This window comes from Sycon ciliatum, chromosome 1 (assembly GCF_964019385.1).
Source record: "Sycon ciliatum chromosome 1, ocSycCili1.1, whole genome shotgun sequence".
NCBI lineage: Eukaryota > Metazoa > Porifera > Calcarea > Leucosolenida > Sycettidae > Sycon > Sycon ciliatum.
In genome coordinates this window covers 71,062,189-71,080,572 of record NC_088643.1, presented here as the reverse complement: position 1 = coordinate 71,080,572, position 18,384 = coordinate 71,062,189, and the positions used below count along the sequence as shown (strand labels likewise).

Here is an 18,384-nt window from a genome sequence, read left to right as displayed (position 1 = left end):
AGCTAGCGCTCAGAGCTGTAACTGGCAATCTGGTACCGTATATATCCGTCTGTCAGTTCCCCAGCTCAGTTGTTGCAGAGTCTTTGCTTCCGTTGTTTCTAGTCGTACCTTCACCTTAGTCTTTCAGTACTGTATACTATAAGTTCTGTGCTACCTACGTTCGTCTTTTCGTGCAATATTATTCCCTGAGACTACTACTTATGTTTTGAGTCGGAGAGACTGAACCAGTTTGCCTTGTCACTCGGTCGCGTATTACAAAGGCATATACCGATGTACTGTCATCACTGCTTCCCAACTCAGTTCACTCGACATGTCTTGCACACATCCTCAACTTGACTAGAGACAGCTTCCACAACCAATTCGAGGAAGTGAACAACTTCGTACAGAGCTTCAATCAAATGTTTCGCCTAACCGATGGCAGGAAGGCTCGTTTCTTGGTTCACCTGAAGTCTCATGTGCAGGGCTTGCCCAAACTGGAGTCGGGTATGCAAGAAGCCGATGATGATGACGATGACATCAAATTATATTGCAACTCGGTGGGGATGCTAGTACGACTGTGTTTGCTACCACGTTCGTGAAATCTTATCCTGACTTCATCAAAGGAAGAGATAAGGGTGTCATTGCAGCCACCAGCATCTGTGAAAGCGCTCTCTATCATCATGGCCAATCAAAAGGTCAGGTACATGCTCCCAGCTGCAGATGGATTTCTTCTCGGACAACTGCAAGCCTCTGCTGTAGCTGAACGACCAGTTCCAAAGCCGCAAGCCTCTGCTGTAGCTGAACTACCAGTTCCAAAGCCGCAAGCCTCTGCTGTAGCTGAACGACCAGTTCCGAAGCCGCAAGCCTTGTGAGTGCATGATATCCTCCAGCGACTAGGTCACGATTTCCAAGTCAACGAGTTTCTGACTGTGGCAGGCAGCCCTGACCTGTATGCAAGCGACCTACTGGACGAGGATGAGAAGGAAGGTATGCTAACTTCGTTCAAGGCAGGGTTTTTACATAGGTTCTAAGAAGCTCAAGGAGCACCTCACATCTCATGGCCAGCCCAGAGCTGAAGTTTGAAGGCTGTATGCATGGTCAACCACCAGAAGGTTGTCTGCTGTCAGCTAACTATCAACACAATACTACAACTATGATACTAATGCAGGCTAGTTTCCTATTTCTTCCTTTCATTTCTGCTGTTTACTGCAGGGTTTCAAGTTGTGTTTTGCCGCAAAAGTCTCATTACGCCGTGGAAAGTGCTGCAGATTCGTCATTATGCCGTGGAAAGCATTGCAGAAAAAGACACCTGTCACCTCTCCCCCCCTCCTGTGCAATTTCCCCGCGGCATACAGGGTTTTGGTTGAGGATAGGCTAATGACGTTGGCAATCCCATATACTAGTAGTGCCTTGGACGCAAACCAGAGAGCTCTGGACAGAAGGAACACTGTGATTCTCTGAGACTCATTAATCAATTATATGTGGACAATAATAATTATAATCCTATCACGCAATGCCGTCGTTTCTACCACCAACACCCCACACAGCCATCTGGGCATGGCTATGTGGGGTGTTGAACAGTGCGTTGCTGATCCCAGCATACTCATGTGCATTGCTAATACCTTCAATATCTGGTAATGCGCAATGGCCTTATTAGAGAGGTCGCGCACAACGAAAATTCGTAAGATTCGGCCGTAACGGCCTGGAGTTCGAAAGTCCTACGCACTTTCGTCAACTATCGACAAGAAAAGAGCTGAACAACGAAAATTAATTGTGACCAATTTCCCCAGCCTTTTCGTGGTTGCCTGGTCCGTCGAACACTACAAAACTTCGATATGCGCAACCTCTCTATTATTCGACTCCAAATACTTGTATCCTGGAGGAGGACTATATTTAGTTCTGGAGGAGGACTGATAAGAAATTTCAGTGAATTATTATTATTATTATTATTATTATTATCTTTATTGATGAATGAGACTATGAACTAGGGGTCAGAGCAATCGGCAGCGCAAACCATACATACAGTGATGGGACTGGCGGGACATGAGCAAGCAAGCTCCCAAGCCTGGATTGTCTGAATTATCCGGCAAGAAGTGTTACCGCTGTGACCATGGCGACAAGCCAGGTCAGGTCACTGACTGGACGAGTGCAAGTTCAAGAACTCAAAGTACCATACACGTGGAATGGTGTGCCATTTTCAGATAGCGAGCGGAAAGTAGATTATACTTATAATAGCCTGCATGCAAAACAAACTTCAAGTCATCATATTGATGTCCAAACTTCAATGTCAGGGTGCTGGTTGCTAAGTAACATAGGGAACGGTATCAACAGCAACATATCAGTATTTCACCCAGTACGACTCAAGGAGGGAATAGAAGCTAACACGAACAGCTTATTTCAGAAAATGAATGCAACCCTATATTTCGGCAGTTAAGCACTTTCGCTATGAAACTAAAGTGAACTAGATATGGAGGTAGAGGTGTACCTGCACCGTGTCAAGTTTCTTGGACAGCTCTCCCCGCTCTGCCATGGTGTCTCTGGTTTTCTCCTCCTCTTCAGCCTGAAAGCAAGGCGACAAGGAAGAGGAAAGTACGACACATCAGTCATAAGTTGCATACTCCAGTAACAATTCACTACTAAAGTCAGGACTACATATGCACAATTACAAGGATGCAGGTTGCAGAGAAGAACAGTCTTGATGCAGTTGCATTCTCGTAAGTGCTGTGATAATGCTGAGTGGCGCGCAATGCAAAAAGAAAAGAAAAAGGCAGGCATAAGATGCACTGATACGGATGGGCGACAGGTCAGGTACCCAAGGAGAAACTGCGAGTGCACGCAGTCTGTGTTCCGTTCCAGGCTGACTGCCTAGCAGAAAAAAACACCTCAGTGCTACATCACGCACAAAGCCTAAGTCAGGAGTACTCAATGCTTACGTCACCCCATGTTTCAATCTTACCTGTAGCTTTTCAGTACACTTGCGTGACAGATCCCAGTCTACGTCCATATGGCTAGGAAACAGAACACAGACCAAGGTCACAATGCACATGAGCACTGGATGAAAGCAAGCACAGAACTATACCAGCATCCAGTCAAGTGCTCAGCGATTCAAGAGCAGATTGGCCGATGCGTGAAAACTATGTGCAGTTTTTGTTGCTACTGCACAGCCGCAGTGCCATTGAATGCACAACGAGAGGTACTTGGATTGGATGCGAACAATCAGTTGTTCAGATTCTATCAGCAGCATTGCCGATTAGAAGAGCGTCACAGAAGAGATTGGCAGAGCTGAGCAGCTAAACCAGAGGTCCAATTTCATAGGCGAGTGCTGTCCAATCCACTCGGCAGTCGATACACATGTTGCGGTAGTATACACCATAACCTAAGAATATACTGTAAAACATGTAATTTTCGGTGTAAGTTTAATTTCGGTGATTCGGTGGAGAAACCAGGCACCTAAATTTAAATTACACATAAAAGGCACTAGAGTATGCACTGTATGCGAACGGAACGCTGGTCACCTAATTCTACATTACACCTGAAACCTGACAGGTCCCTGGCACCGGAATTTTAATGCACCTACAATTACATGTTTTACAGTACTGTGCACTGGTGGTGAGTGTGAACTGTCAACAGGATAGCAAGATAGAATACTGGTTACCTTTGCTCTCTCACTATCGCCTCTCTCTGTAACGAGATCTCTTGACGGTGCCTGTACAAAACGAGAGCCGCGAATTAGCTAGCCGTAAGTCTGAGAACCACCACCACCTCTTGAAGTACGAGATAAGGCCTGGCATCAAATGAGGGGTTCAGAGACTTGCAAGCAAGCGTACAATACAATACAGTACAAATGTCAGATTAAAATATGCATTCAGACCATCTACTACATGTAGTAGTTTCCATTGTTTTTAGTGTTTGCTATACAGCCAGTCTTTCTGTTGCAGTTACTGGGCATAATCCTATACAGAAGAAGCATGCATGTATGCACACACGACTTGCCTATCATTCACAGCATTATAGAAAAGAAGCCTGGCCCTAACTCTAAAAAAAACCACTTAGCGAACCTGCGCACATGCATGGCTGCACACCATGCACACAACACAGTATTCTAGAGCAGCAGTGTACATGCATGTAGCAGGAGAAACACACATCTTAGCACCAGGGAATAAAACTTACTTTGCGATGTCCGCCGTCGACTGTGTCCGATACGATTCTGCTTCCGTCAACTGCTCTTTCTGCACAGTAGCAAACAAACATAGAGATGAAACCAGCATAAACAACCGGAACCATAACAATAAACCGTGCTGTTACTCGATGGGCGAGGCGCGCGAGTACATGTAGCGTACATAGAACATTTTGCAGGTGCTCTGTTTGCTTCACTTGCAAATTGAAAGTAGCAATGCTCTGTGCCACCTTGTTCTTAATAATTGCATGACATGCCCATGTCATCCTTCCTCTCCCCATCCACAACTGACTGGTAATGCAATATGTCTACCACTGTTGTCTTCTGCAGCAGCAGCAGCAGCCCAAAGATATTGGTGGGGAAATAACAGTCAAAAGAACTACTAAAATGTCACTGACCAGAAGCAATTGAATGCAGTCCACCGATTCACGCTGAACGGAACACTGCGACTCGATAAGCTCATTTCGCTTAGAATTCAGCGATACCATCTGCCAGCAAGCACAGAAATACATCGTAAAATCAAATGACATCAAACTCAAGCTAGTGGTACCAGAGTCTGAACAAAAACATTGCTTCTTGGTAGCTTTCTACCCCGGATGAGTGGAAGAAACCCCTCAAGGAGTACCAGTAGTGCAAGGCATACCAATCAACATACTACTTGGTAGTACAGTCAATTTCGCTAAAAACGAATGCGGATATAACGACAATTCGTGAATAGCGACAGAATTTCGATGCCCAGAGCAAAGTCCCATCCAACTGTAATGCATATAATGAGACTTCGGGTATAACGACACTTCGCGAATAATGACACTTACTGATGCCCCGCCAAGTTGACTGTACATCAATTTGATACAGTGTGCATAGTTCATGCCATTATTTCAAGTAAAGTATTGGCAGGCATACACATCTACACAATAGACAAGCATATAGCTCCAGATCATTGCACCAAGAGATATCTTCCTCATGAACCCAGGCTCCGCATATTAAAGTAAAAAAGAAGAAGTGATGACACCATAATACGAGTACACACTTCGTTACAAGAGCTTGATGAACTGCACGTAGATCACCATAGCAATGTGTGCCATGCTATGAACGACCCGGTACTTACATTGTCCACTGATTGCAATGTGAATGACATGGATGCAAGCGTATCAGTGATGTCCTTCAGTTGACTGTTGTGCTTCTCAGCTATACACACAGTAACAAAACAAAAACCAGAATCTTCGAGAAGCAACTCGGATCAAAATGGCGTTCTTCTTCTTACATTCCTCAGTATATCCTGGTTGAGTCATGCTTGCATACATATTGAGTACTCGTAATGGGCACATTTTATGTCAAGACCAAGAAAGAATAAATAATACCTAGCAACCATCATGAAGAAATCTATGCAACGGTTTCTACCTTCTTCAAAATTTTCTTGAGCAGTGGCTGCTGCTTCCAGCTTCCGAAGCTCAGGGGCTTCACGGCGTTTCTGAATAATGCGGGGGAGAAAAACAAAAGACAGAACAAACACATACATTTCAGGCCAGAACACAGACACACACACACACACACACACACCCTGCACTGGTGCTAGTTACGCAGCAACCTGCTCCAAAAAAAAACAAGCGGCCTGATGAGTAAGGGAGGGCTCGCGACTCCCGCCGACTGATTGACACTTCGCTCACCCTCGACTGCCATTTTACTGCCAAAATCGCGATACCGTAGCTCATAAGGTGCTCGATAAAACCCAAATGTGAGTTTAGTGTGTTCCCTGCTCAGCAGCACTGAGTTTTTCGTGTGGAAGAATAGCATACATTTTTGTATTTCTAAGTTTTCCCATACTCTCTTTAAAATCTCAGACAAGTTGATATCTACGACTCGTACATGTATAAAACAGGCATAACCATTCTAACTACAGGTAAAGATGTGATTGTGATTGTGGTGAATACTACCAGAGCGTGTAACCTACTGAGAGGCGCTGGGCTTGATTAGAATGCAGGGTTGACAAGTAGCCAACTAGCTGGTTCTCTGTTTGTTTCAGGTTTAATCTACAACAGGGACGGCAAGAAAAAGAAAAAAAAGAACATTACCATCATCATCATCACGAGAATACAACTCCAACAAGACAGCAAAGGGTGAGAGGGGTACTGGTAGTCACTTCCGTAGATAAATGCATCAGGTGAAAGCTACAATGCAAATCTTACTTCAGTGACAGTAACTTGCTACGAGTGCATGTAAGTATAGTTATGTCAGAACCATAATTTTATCTGGCATGCCACGAAACAACATTGCAAGCACAACACGATCTACGGGCTTACAGGATGTCATTCAAAGGAAATGACTCTGACTGCAGGCGAAGCTCCAGTCGCTCTTCCACACTAAGCTTGATGTCGTACACTGGAACAGAGAAAAGCACACAATCAAACACCGGGCCATGAATGTCAAGTAATATTCCTGGAAAGCATGCACAAGACAAGAGGCTTATGAAGTGGCTGCAGTGGAGCTCGCGCAGTAATGTTTCCAAAAACAAAAGCTCGATTCAATGCATTCGATGTGTGAGGTCAGCTGCGCGCAGTGGAGTTTTGTGTAGCGTCAAGTGGTATACATAATGAAAAATGACAAACTGAAAATAAGGCATGGTGGAGGTTTCTGCAGAGTTGTACACTCTGGAGTATTCTGTATTCTTGGTCGCATGCAAGAAGAAGAAGGTCAGCAAACATCGAGTGGAAACAAGAGCCGGGCACCAATAACACAGAGTCAGTATTGAATGCCATTAAACCATCTACGTGCACAAGTGGTGCCGTCAAATCAAAGTCTTACCATTCATACTGTCCACTTCGTTTTGGTCCGTAGAAGATATTTGCTTCGACTCGAGCAGCGAGTCAGGGACATTCGAGACTTGTCCAGCGGCACTTGCTGCACTATCAACGGGCACTGATTGGTCACTAGATTCCACATTTTCATCGACTGGCAGCTTCGCTTCGTGATCATTCTGATCACCAACAGCTGGCGAAGATCCGTCTAAGTCGACTAGCGCCAGTTTGGAGATAGTCTTTGGGCTACTGTGGTCTTGCCCATCAGTTTCATCCCCGTCTTTGAGAATGTCAGCAGCAGCAGGCGTAACATCTGTCACAGTGTCCACACCTCTGGTAGCAGTCCCTGCAGATCCAGCTACACTGCTGCTTGCCGATGACTTTTTGATGCTGGCAGGAGTGCTGTCAGACGAAGCGGAGCCCACTCCAACTACCTGTGTTGCAGTGCTGTCAGTAGTGGGTCCAGCAACATCAGCTATGCTCTCCTTTCCTGCTATCAATGAACTGCTGCTACTGCTGGTATCTCCGAGGTCTTCCCTTGACCCAGCTCCACTTCTTGAGATTGATGGAGACTTCTCCATTGACCTACGCCAGTGAATGGTAGAAACACAAAACAAAACTTACTGCAAGCACAGTGTAACAACTTCGATCTCCAATGTGGACTGGTAAAACAGTATCAAACAAAGTGCTTCGCTTACAGTTTAAAAAACGGTTGACCTGCCCTCCTCCCCACTCTCTCCCCCCTGTTAGCTATGTTCACCATGTTCGGCTATCCAGTACGCATCATCTCGGACAACGGTTCCCGGTTTCTCGGTACAGAGACTGCAGCCCAGCTTCGTGACTGGGGCATCCGGCACGAGTGCATTGTCCCGTCCGCCGGTGTGAGTGCTGTGTGCGGAGTACATGTAGTGGTGAATAATTGTTGTGCGTACGTTACACAACAGAGTGGTGCAGAAACTCGCCTTGGATTTGAGGATCGTTCGGTCGGTCGTGTCGTAGCGTTCACCTGTGTTGGTGCGTTTGTGGCCGTGGTCGGTGCCCGTGCTTGTTCCCGCAAGCTTTTATACTAGCGTTTAGTATCGTAATCCGTAGTGTGTCTGGAATGAGTCTCAAGATGGACAATTTCCTTCGCCCCTTCAAGGGCAAGGGGGACGATTTTAATGCCTTTCGGTCAAAATTTGGTGTGTTGGCCAAAATCTCAAAGTGGACGTCGGACGATGACAAGATGAAACACCTTCCGCTGTTTCTGGACGGCCACGCGTTTCTGGTATGCTATCAGTTGTCGGACACCAACAAGGCAGATCCGGATGTTGTGTTCGGCAAGCTATCATCTGCGTTTGCAGCAACGAAGTTGCAGGCAAAAAGCTTGTTTGTGCAGCATAAGCTGAAACCAGACGAGTCGGTAGACGCTTTCGTCACGGATCTCCAGCGGTTGCTGGACCTGTCTGGTCACAGCGCGACTGGTGACGAGGATACTGTAGTGATCGAACAGTTTATTAGTGGGTTACCAGTAGAATTTGTCCAGCCCCTGTGTATGGCCACTGCTGGCAAGAAATTAAAAGTATCGGAGTGTGTGGAGCAGGTGCGTGCTCTACAAGCTACGCATGCTGATTGTATTCGTAGGCCCATGGTGGTCGCCAGTACACCCAAGGCAAAACCCTGTGGAACGATTGCACCAGACGCTCAAGTGCCATCTCCGAAAGTCGTCGCAGACGTCTCTCAAGCGAGCTATGCAAGAGTCACTCGGTACCCTCCGGTCCAAGGTGAATACCACCACAGGGCATGCTCCGGCAGATCTGTTCCTGCTCGGTGGATTTCGTACACAGTTGAAAGCTCTGCGCTGCCCCGACTCAGAATCTGAGGAAGAGGACGTTGACGAACTGGATGAAGCAGTTAGAGTGTGCGGAGCAGCAGTGAAGGCTTCTGTCAAGGACAAGTACGACTCATGGCATCACACCGCCCCACGTCACTTGGCGGAAGGTGATGCAGTCTTTGTCCAACAAGCCTCCGGCGAACCCTTTTCTGGTTGTTGTTGTTCCTTCCATGATGGACAGGTAGTTTTCTTTCTCTCTTGTTTTCACCTGTATCATTCCTGCAATGAAAATATCACCAAACTGAGTTGTGTGAACCTTGTCGGTTGGACCAAAACGATATTAGAAGCTAATGTCCATGAAGCCACCGTCGAGACCGATGGTGGTGCCGTCCAGCGCCGTCATCTCGATCTGGTGGAGCCGTGGCGCTACGCCAACCTCAGCGGACACCGAAGTCCCCATACCGGTCCAGGAATTGACCAATGTCAAGACTCGTCGATCCGACCGATCCAAGAAGCAGCATGATGGGCTCAATCTGTAAACTGACAGTCCATCCTGCTTTCAAAGAAAGGGAGGTATGTTGAGGTTCGTCCTCAACTAACTGAACTGCTACTGATCTGCATATCAGTTACAACGCATCTGACTTTGTATTGTCCTCACTACCCTACGTGTAGTGCCCTGTTAGCTGCGTTTTAGTGCCGCGCGGTATCTGCGTGTCACGTGCTTATCGCTTTGCGTGGGCTTTTTCCTACTGTGAATGAGTGGGGAGTTTGTGCTGAGGGAGTTCTGGAGAGAGAGAGAGAGAGAGAGTGGTTTTCCCTTTTGTTTTTGTCTTATAGTACCGTATTTCCCCGATCGTAAGTTGCACCCCCATTTTCAGGTTTGAGCCAGTTCGGATATATTCACGTCAGTTCGTAGTAAGTCATGCTCGATTGTAAGTCGCATCCCCCTTTTTACCCTTGCATTTTAGTGTAAAAAGTTGCGACTAATATTCGGGGAAATACGGTATTGTCTGAGATCATGATATTCTAAGTAAGAGACACCCCAGAACACGTCCAGTTGTTGTCTAACAGTGTGTGAACGAGCGAGCCCGACTCAAAAGTATATACATGTACAAGTGTAGTACAAATACTATGTAACAAGTGCTTACACGGAGGTTGATTCGTCATCAAGCCGGGCTCCACCGGGAACACGTGCCTTCCTCTTCTTTTTTCGCTGTGGATTCGACGGGGTTCCCGTGGTGCTGCTTGGTGTTTCTCGCTGAACAGACCTGGGCTGTCGCAGGGTAGGCGATGCCTGGACTGGCGTTGCTTTGGCTGCAGTTGCGCGCAGCGCAGCGGGACTGCTGCCACTGTCAACAGCAGTCTCTTCGGTGTGATGTGCAGCTGACATCATGTCACTATCAGTGGGATTCGATGGTGCGATGATGGACACCTCAGTGGAGGTCTGTGTTGCTGAACCTGGCGACCAGTCAAGCACAAAATATGAGAAGTGGTGGTATTGGGCAATTTCAAAAAGCTATGCAAGATGCAATAGAGCCCCCACCCAGATGCAGTCACCGTGCCACGTCGGCAAAGAAACAGCAGCAACTAGGAACAGAAGTACAGAAACGAAAAGACTGCACCTTACATGACGCCATGCCACAACTCCCACCGGCCCCTGCCACCCCTAGCAGCAGTAATACAGTGGTCCCTCTATAATCCAGCACCATTTGTGCCACGGAAATGTGCTGGATTAGGGAGGGTGCTGGATTAGTAAATCTGATCTACTGCTGCAATGTGCATGAAGAGGACATTTGGCTACTGAAAATTGTGCTGGTTTATCGAGGGTGCTGGATTATAAAGTGCCGGATTAGAGAGGGACGACTGTAACAGTCATAACGAAGGCACAGATCTAAACACCAGGTTCACAGAGTAAACTTTACTCTGTATTTAACGCACCCAACATACCTGCCGAGAGGAAGGAAAATGCTGACGATGCAGCTGGTTCCTCAACACCCACAGTCTCTGTTGTGACTGCAGTGTCTAATGGGAAATGGATGGAAAAAACAAAAACAAAATCGGTACTTGATCAGGATCATCCAGCTATGGAAGTTGTCCAACCCTGGAGAGCAGGCCTTCCACTGATAGCACCAGGAGTGCATAACCCTCCCCTGAGTGTGCAGTTCCACATTATTTAAATGATGCAATGCGAGGTGCACGCGTATTATCGGGCGTATCCTGGACCATTGGTGGGTAAATCCCCATCTGATCCTGTATAAACTAGATCCAGGAAACACATGTGATGCACCAACACCCAGTATAAACGTCGGAAACCAGTCGTGCAAGTAGCATTGCATCATGAAAAGGACATCAACTTGAAATTCTATCGAGACAGCACCGCATGCGGGGGTTGCACACTCTAGGGGGTTAGGTGTGCTCTTGGTAGAATGCAACCCTATACAGTGGCAATCTACATCAACATCACAGTGGAGCTCCATCAAGTCCAGCTCAAGAAAACGAAGAAGCTACCTGATTCACAGCACCACTACTTTTTATATTCATAGAAAATTCTCAGCAGGCTTATTCTTACTATCTGGTGCCGCATCGCCTTTGAGGAACGAGAATGCCGATCCTTCCGTTGTTGAAGGCTCTCCACTTTCTGTTGCCAAGAATAGGTAACAACAGAAAAGAAAAGAAAAAAGAAAAATATGAGGATGCATTTAGAGAAAACACTGGGACACGAGTTATGGGTTAGCATCCACCAGCTATACCAGATCTTGAGCAGCCAGTCGTGCACAATTTAGCACAAAACTGACAGGGAGTACCGACATATTCCACGGCATGATACTGAGCTAGAGTACTACTGGGGCTTGATAGCACTAACCAACGGCATTCCAACCTGAACGGTTCATGGTTCCCCAATGCTGTAGACAGCAAGCTGTTTCGGCCATAAACGCCTCATCAGTACAGCTACGAGCTATGGTTCATGGCTATGTGCTTGCCTTCCCCTTTGGCATCAGCGCTCATGACCATAGACCTTCCACGTTAAAATGCCGTTGATTAACGCTACGGAGCAGTGCCCAAGCTCAGTATCATGCTATGAAATGTGTCAGTACTCCCTGTCAGTTCTGTGCTAAATTGTGCACGATTGGCTGCTGAAGATGTGGTATAACTGGCGTGCACTAAACTTGGGCCCCAATGTTTCCTCTAGAAAAGGAAAGAGGTAATAAACAGGTGGAAGACAGTTGGCAGCTGTCATGGTGGTGCTAGTTGAAGTTAAAATACTTTTTTTTAAAGTATTTAAAAAAGTACACCAAGGGAGGCTACATAACTGTTACATGGGCTACTTGGCAAAGACCTTCGGTGTGATCGATCTAGACCCACATTAAATTTCAGAAAATGTCAGTTCTGCAGCACTTCCATTGCATACAGGAGGTCTTCGAATGTCAGAGATAAAAAGGAACTCTTACTGATTAGCCAAAACTCTTCATTGGCAATTTGCGATATTATTAATTGACTGCTATTACTAAAAAATATGTCCACCTTATGGCACACATGATGCATTTGACAAACACTGCATGGCACAGTTGTTTCAAAGCAAAAGTGCAAGTATCACACCAGTGGTTCTGACAACACTCTTTTTCATTGCAACCACATCAACCACAGCCAGTATAGATCTGGCATGGAATGCCTGGTAGCTTATACCCGAAGCAAAAAAAAAACTGCCGTCAGGCAAGTCCGTGCACTACTACATACAGTTGTGGCAAGTGAAATCCGACACTTGGCATAAGAGACTGCACCGTGCATCCTGCAGCCTCTGCAGCCCTGCATACGTACAGTACATGTGCTGCATACAACTTTATCTGTCTGATGACAGAATTCGTACTTATCACAGTCAAGGTTCAAAAGGTGCTGGCGAAAATGAATGGGAATTGGATACCAATACTCCTTATGTGTACCATGTTTGTGAACTGTGTGTATCTAAGCTGTGACCTTTCGACCTGTTTGGGATGCATACGGCTCTATAGTACAAATTAGGTGCAGTGCATTACATCATTGATGTCCATTTGAGGCGCTGTCCCCTATGGCAAGTGTCGGATTTCACTTGCCACAACTGTACATTATCCATATAAAAATCGCTCTGTGAGCGGTTCTGAAAAACCTTTACTGGTACTGCCCCGTCGTAAAAGTAAGAAATTAGAACTGGCCCATTGTCCCCCCAAATGCGAACTGATCCACCTAAATCGCGAATGACGGGACCCGAACGCACCAGTAGCACGAGGTCGGGAGGGCACAGGATCACGGCAATTATCATAGGGTAACACCAGTAGTAGCAGTAGAATTTATTATTTTGATAGGGAAGCCTACCGCTAGTACAGTACATGGCCTATGGTCCGGACCAACGTCCCCATCTGCATCCACAGGTAGGAACCTCGTGCTACTGGTGCGTTCGGGTCCCGTCATTCGCGATTTAGGTGGATCAGTTCGCATTTGGGGGGACAATGGGCCAGTTCTAATTTCTTACTTTTACGACGGGGCAGTACCAGTAAAGGTTTTTCAGAACCGCTCACAGAGCGATTTTTATATGGATAATTTCAGGTCTTTTTCCGTTCCCTCCCCACCCCAACCCCGAAGGTAAACATGATGACCACGCGCGCGATGTACTGTATGTAGCCATGCGACTGCAATAACACACTGATACATACCAGCCCTCCCCGCCTCGCTACCCCGCACACAGATACACAAACATGTGTATGCACACGGCACACACACGTGGCCACGCACACATACGCACATGCACACGACACAAACAGGAAATTCTTCATGTATAATGCCATGCAAAGCAGTGGCCACCGTACTTGAGGAAGTCAGTTGTGAAACAAAAATAATTCAACTACAGCGTGTAGACAAGCTGACGGCCAAAGCACAACATAGCAAACATGACATTTGCCCAAGGATTGCAGTTTGCAGACCATGCCATGGAAGCAGCGAATACAGAATGTAATATCATACAAAGTGACAAGCAAGAACGTGGCCATCATACACCAGAAACTTGCAGAAAGTCACATATCCAACAGATAGAGAAGTGAACAGCAATCTGATACAGCCCACACAGGACAAAGCGGACCTGATACTCGTCCCAGGATCGCAAGTGGCAAACCCTTTTCAATGCATAACATGCAGGTGTACGTTAGACGCATGAACATCTGACCGTGTCGCCAGCATACAATGTCATCACATGTTTACCCCACAAGTTACACACATGCACAGTAGAAGCACAATGAAAGCAATGGAAAAGTACGATGTGGTTGCTGAAGCATCTTCCCACTTCAAATTCAGACTTCAATGTGGTCGTCACGGGATGATATACCTGCAAGATACAAGTGATGAAGAAAGAAAGCAGAAGGTCGTGAGGTAGGCTATGAGACACCACAAACGGTTCACCTACATGTCTGTTCAGGGCTAGTGCACTCATACGGAGAATTGTCATAATCGAGCATTTCCCAAACTGAGAAGTGCAATGAAATCCACTTGCATGCACAGGAGCAATTTTGCAATATTATGATGCGCAATTCGACACGATCTGCGATGCTGCGTGTGATGTGCCCTGCTGTCATGATAGTGACAGTCACCGCAGTATGTTTTGTCAACGTCGCCCGTGCACTCTTCTGTCAAGTCCAAAGTGCTCACATACTTGGCAATGTTTTTGCAGTGATTAACTTTTATCCTAGTTATGTCACGGGTAACTTTAATGAAGTACCCGCAGGCCGTGTCGATCTGCACATCGTCCACTCTCTCATGTACTTGGCCTGCTTTGTCTGTGTCACATGATCCATTTCATGTGCGATCCACAAAATCGACTAGACAGTGGGTGCAATACGCTCTCTACCTGAAGACGTTCTGGCGACATCTCGCCATGTACTTGGCCTGGCTTTGTCTGTGTATCCATTTCATGTTCGATCAACAAAATCTCAATGCACTACAGAGACTAGACAGTGGGTGCAATACGCTCTCTATCTGAAGACGTGAACCATTAAATTTTTTGGAAAAGTTATACGTACACCTGAAACATAATGAAGTACAGGAATAGAGAGAGTGACTACAATACGCTCTCGACCTGATATAGTGATAACGTGAGTACAAGACACTCTCCACCTGATAACGTGTTAGAAGGTAACATGTCTACAGTCCCACCGTACCCTTCCGACACGACTGTAGACCATTAATTTTTTTTGAGAAGTTATACGTACACCTTAAACGTAATGAACTACAGGAATAGAGAGAGTGACTACAATACGCTCTCGACCTGATAACGTGAGTACAAGACACCCTCCACCTGATAACGTGTTAGTAGAAGGTAACAGGTCTACAGTCCCACCGTACCCTTCATCATTCCTCATTCACCATCGCGCGATACCCTGGCACACACTGGCAACATATCAATGGGGTGCTTTACCGTCGTCTAGAGGAGACGTCTTCGCAGCAATATTTTCCCTCCTGCGCATTCAGTCGCCGACGCGACAGCGTTCACGGGGCCGTTCCAGTTGCGGAAGACATTTGATTCATCGGGCCAATTCAGCAACAGGGCCGTGGACACACAGGGGGCAGAGGAGAGACATTGTTAGTGGACAAGAAATATGCAGTGGCAAGTGGCGAGTGCCGCATGGATGTCAAGTTGTCATGCACAATTCAGCTATTACTTACGGTCCAGCTAGTCCTGCCATTGCTCGCTCGTCCTGGTTCCTCCTCGTTCGTCTTCCTGCACGTCTGCACTTCTCCTTCCCCACCGTTGGCTTTGCGGTACGGGGGTGCCGGAAGGAATTCCCACCATGTATCCATGTACATGAAGTCCCACCATGACTCTCCATGTACATGTCCACGGCCACGTCAGCAGTTTGTGTAGTACCGGAAGGAGTTCCCACGATGTCTCCAAAGGCCTAGAGCGGACGTCTTTGCAGCAATTCTTTTCGCCCTGCGCATTCAGTTCGCCATGTCTCCAAAGGCAAAGGCCTAGAGCCTAGTAGAGGGCCTAGGGGACGTCTTTGCAGCAATTCTTTTCACCCTAGTACCCTGCACATTCACTCCGCCGACACGGCAGCGTTTACGGGGCCGTTCCAGGTGCAAAAGGTCCACGTCAGCAGTTCTCAACTATTCCGCGTACGGGATAGTCGCCGCGACAGCGTTTAAGGGGTCGTTCCAGGTGCAAAAGGTATCCATCAATGGCACTTTGCAGTATGGGGTACGGAAAAGGGGCCTCCTCGTTCGACTTCGTCGACTTCTGCAGTTCTCCTTCCCGTCAGGGGTACCGAAAGGGGCCTCCTCGCAGTTGTCCTTGCCGTCAGGTCCACGTCATGCAATTCTCAACTATTTCGCGTACGGGATAGTCGTCTTTGTCGTACGCGACATCGGCGTTTACCGAGTGGCATTGGCACAAATTTACAAAGCAGACCGTTGACGGGGTCACGTGTCAAAAAAGTATCAACAACGTGTCGACTACGTGTCGACCACGTGTATAGCGGTACACTCAGCGGTACACTAATTCTCGTGCCTTTCTCGTGTCACAAAACTGGAACATCGAGTACCAGTATGGAAAGGCTTCAGACAGGAAGCCTTTCCAATGTACCAAACAACATGGCATGGCTGCACTGTAGAAGCAACTGCACTGTAGAAGCAACTGCACTGTAGAAGCAACTGCACTGTAGAAGCAACTGCACTGTAGAAGCAACTGCACTGTAGAAGCAACTGCACTGAGAAGCAACTGCACTGTAGAAGCAACTGCACTGTAGAAGCAACTGCACTGTAGAAGCAACTGCACTGTAGAAGCAACTGCACTGTAGAAGCAACTGCACTGTAGAAGCAACTGCACTGTAGAAGCAACTGCACTGTAGAAGCAACTGCACTGTAGAAGCAACTGCACTGTAGAAGCAACTGCACTGTAGAAGCAACTGCACTGTAGAAGCAACTGCACTGTAGAAGCAACTGCACTGTAGAAGCAACCGCACTGTAGAAGCAACTGCACTGTAGAAGCAACTGCACTGTCTTTGCAAATCAACACAGTCACATGCTTTCGTAGAATGTAGAACTAATTGCGCATGCATGGTCGTACCGTCCTGTGATGCTGCCGCCGAAGTTGCTGCTGCTGCTGCTGCTGCCGTAGATGGCTTGAGAAACGTGAACGCAGATGCCTCAGCTGTGGAGGCCTCGCTGCTTCCTGCACAGACGCACATCGTAATTCGATGAGAATCATCAAAGGCGGATAGCAAGTGCAGCCTGTTTCGTCAATAATTGACAGTATGTCATACTAGTACAGTATACAGTCGTCCCTCTCTAATCCGGCACCTTTTGCTACGGCATTTTCTGCTGGATTAACGAGGGTGCTGGATTAAGAAATCCTGCCCTCTGACCCGGCCCTACCCAATTGCATGCATGTATCATACGTCAAAACACAGGGTTTTTCCGTGTCGACCCCAGTATTTGGTGCACGGCTTTATATTCTCAACTTTTCTCCAGGAATATACACAGTGATAAAGTAAAACAGAGAACATGTTCACATGTATACGTACTCTTGCACACACACGCACAGTCGATTTACGACTGCCGGATTATGAAATCAAACTACGTGCAGTTTGAGCGATTCGTTTCAAAAAGTCACTGCCGGAGGCGGAATTCAAGTGCCGGATTAAGATGTAGGAATTGAACGAAAAAAATCGGTTTCGTCAGAAAGTGCGCCGGTTGGCAAGGGTTCCGGATAAACAAGTGCCGGATTAGAGAGGGACGACTGTATAAACGAAGTGAAGGCACTTAGCTACAGTACCTTCTGCAGCGTGACTGTCAATGTTGCTGCTCGATTCGGCTTCAGGAGCAGATGCATCGCCGGCCTTCTCTGTTCCACGCAATATTGGCAGCAGGTAGAGATAGACAGGTAGAAAAAGACAGGGAGAAACCAGAGCAAAAGATGGAAGGAAAGTGGTATATAAAGTGGACGTACACTGTCATAGAATTTAGACGAAAACCATCATGCAAAGCTGATCAAAATTGGGGCTTTGCATGGACCCACCCCCCCCCCCCCCCCTACATCAGCACCATACCCAGGCGCTTTCCGTATCAAAACAAGGAGACGCTACGGTATCTTGATTAGCACAGTGAATGCTGCATTTACTGCGTAGTGTACTTAGTACTTGTAATACAGTGATAGTCAGCAATATCACGTTCAATCACTATTGCATGAATATCTACCACAACAATGACCTATCACGACTGACACAAGGCTGTGCACTTGGACTGGTTGCTGCAATGTCCAGCAGTGTACATTGGACTGGCCAGCACCGTAGCACCCCACATAACCGCTGGTCATAATTAATTTGGTGTCGGATGGCTAGATGAAGGTACAGTATTGCAAACAAACGGCATGATGCTGTCAGAGCACAGTCCCCACCTTGCTCTGGCACAGCAGATGCCACCGTGCCAAAGTTCATCCCATCAAACATGGAACCAGCATCAGAGGAGACCGTCGCATGCGTGGACATCGATGCAGTCTACAAGGACAACGCATAGAAGGCCAAGTCAAATAGACTCACTGGAGATCATCACTACCTGGCTCACACACGTTCACAACCGAGGACTGCCCAAATAGTGTGTGC

At 47.0% G+C, this 18,384-nt stretch overlaps 1 protein-coding gene across 1 annotated transcript in view; it reads right to left on the bottom strand.

Annotated features, from left to right (window-relative positions):
• Nucleotides 1-18,384, bottom strand: part of LOC135805235 (serine-rich adhesin for platelets-like) — a 31,129-nt gene that overhangs the window by 12,039 nt on the left and 706 nt on the right. Inside the window, exons 2-17 of the mRNA XM_065319247.1 lie at nucleotides 18,180-18,279; nucleotides 17,559-17,627; nucleotides 16,851-16,955; nucleotides 11,334-11,402; nucleotides 10,712-10,786; nucleotides 9,913-10,222; nucleotides 6,959-7,536; nucleotides 6,457-6,535; nucleotides 6,108-6,186; nucleotides 5,558-5,627; nucleotides 5,265-5,344; nucleotides 4,555-4,644; nucleotides 4,150-4,208; nucleotides 3,635-3,685; nucleotides 2,936-2,987; nucleotides 2,465-2,539 (exon numbers count right to left, since the gene is read on the bottom strand). Of these exons, the coding sequence (XP_065175319.1) occupies nucleotides 2,465-2,539; nucleotides 2,936-2,987; nucleotides 3,635-3,685; nucleotides 4,150-4,208; nucleotides 4,555-4,644; nucleotides 5,265-5,344; nucleotides 5,558-5,627; nucleotides 6,108-6,186; nucleotides 6,457-6,535; nucleotides 6,959-7,536; nucleotides 9,913-10,222; nucleotides 10,712-10,786; nucleotides 11,334-11,402; nucleotides 16,851-16,955; nucleotides 17,559-17,627; nucleotides 18,180-18,279 (1,941 nt within the window). The remainder of the gene's footprint in view (nucleotides 1-2,464; nucleotides 2,540-2,935; nucleotides 2,988-3,634; nucleotides 3,686-4,149; nucleotides 4,209-4,554; nucleotides 4,645-5,264; nucleotides 5,345-5,557; nucleotides 5,628-6,107; nucleotides 6,187-6,456; nucleotides 6,536-6,958; nucleotides 7,537-9,912; nucleotides 10,223-10,711; nucleotides 10,787-11,333; nucleotides 11,403-16,850; nucleotides 16,956-17,558; nucleotides 17,628-18,179; nucleotides 18,280-18,384) is intronic.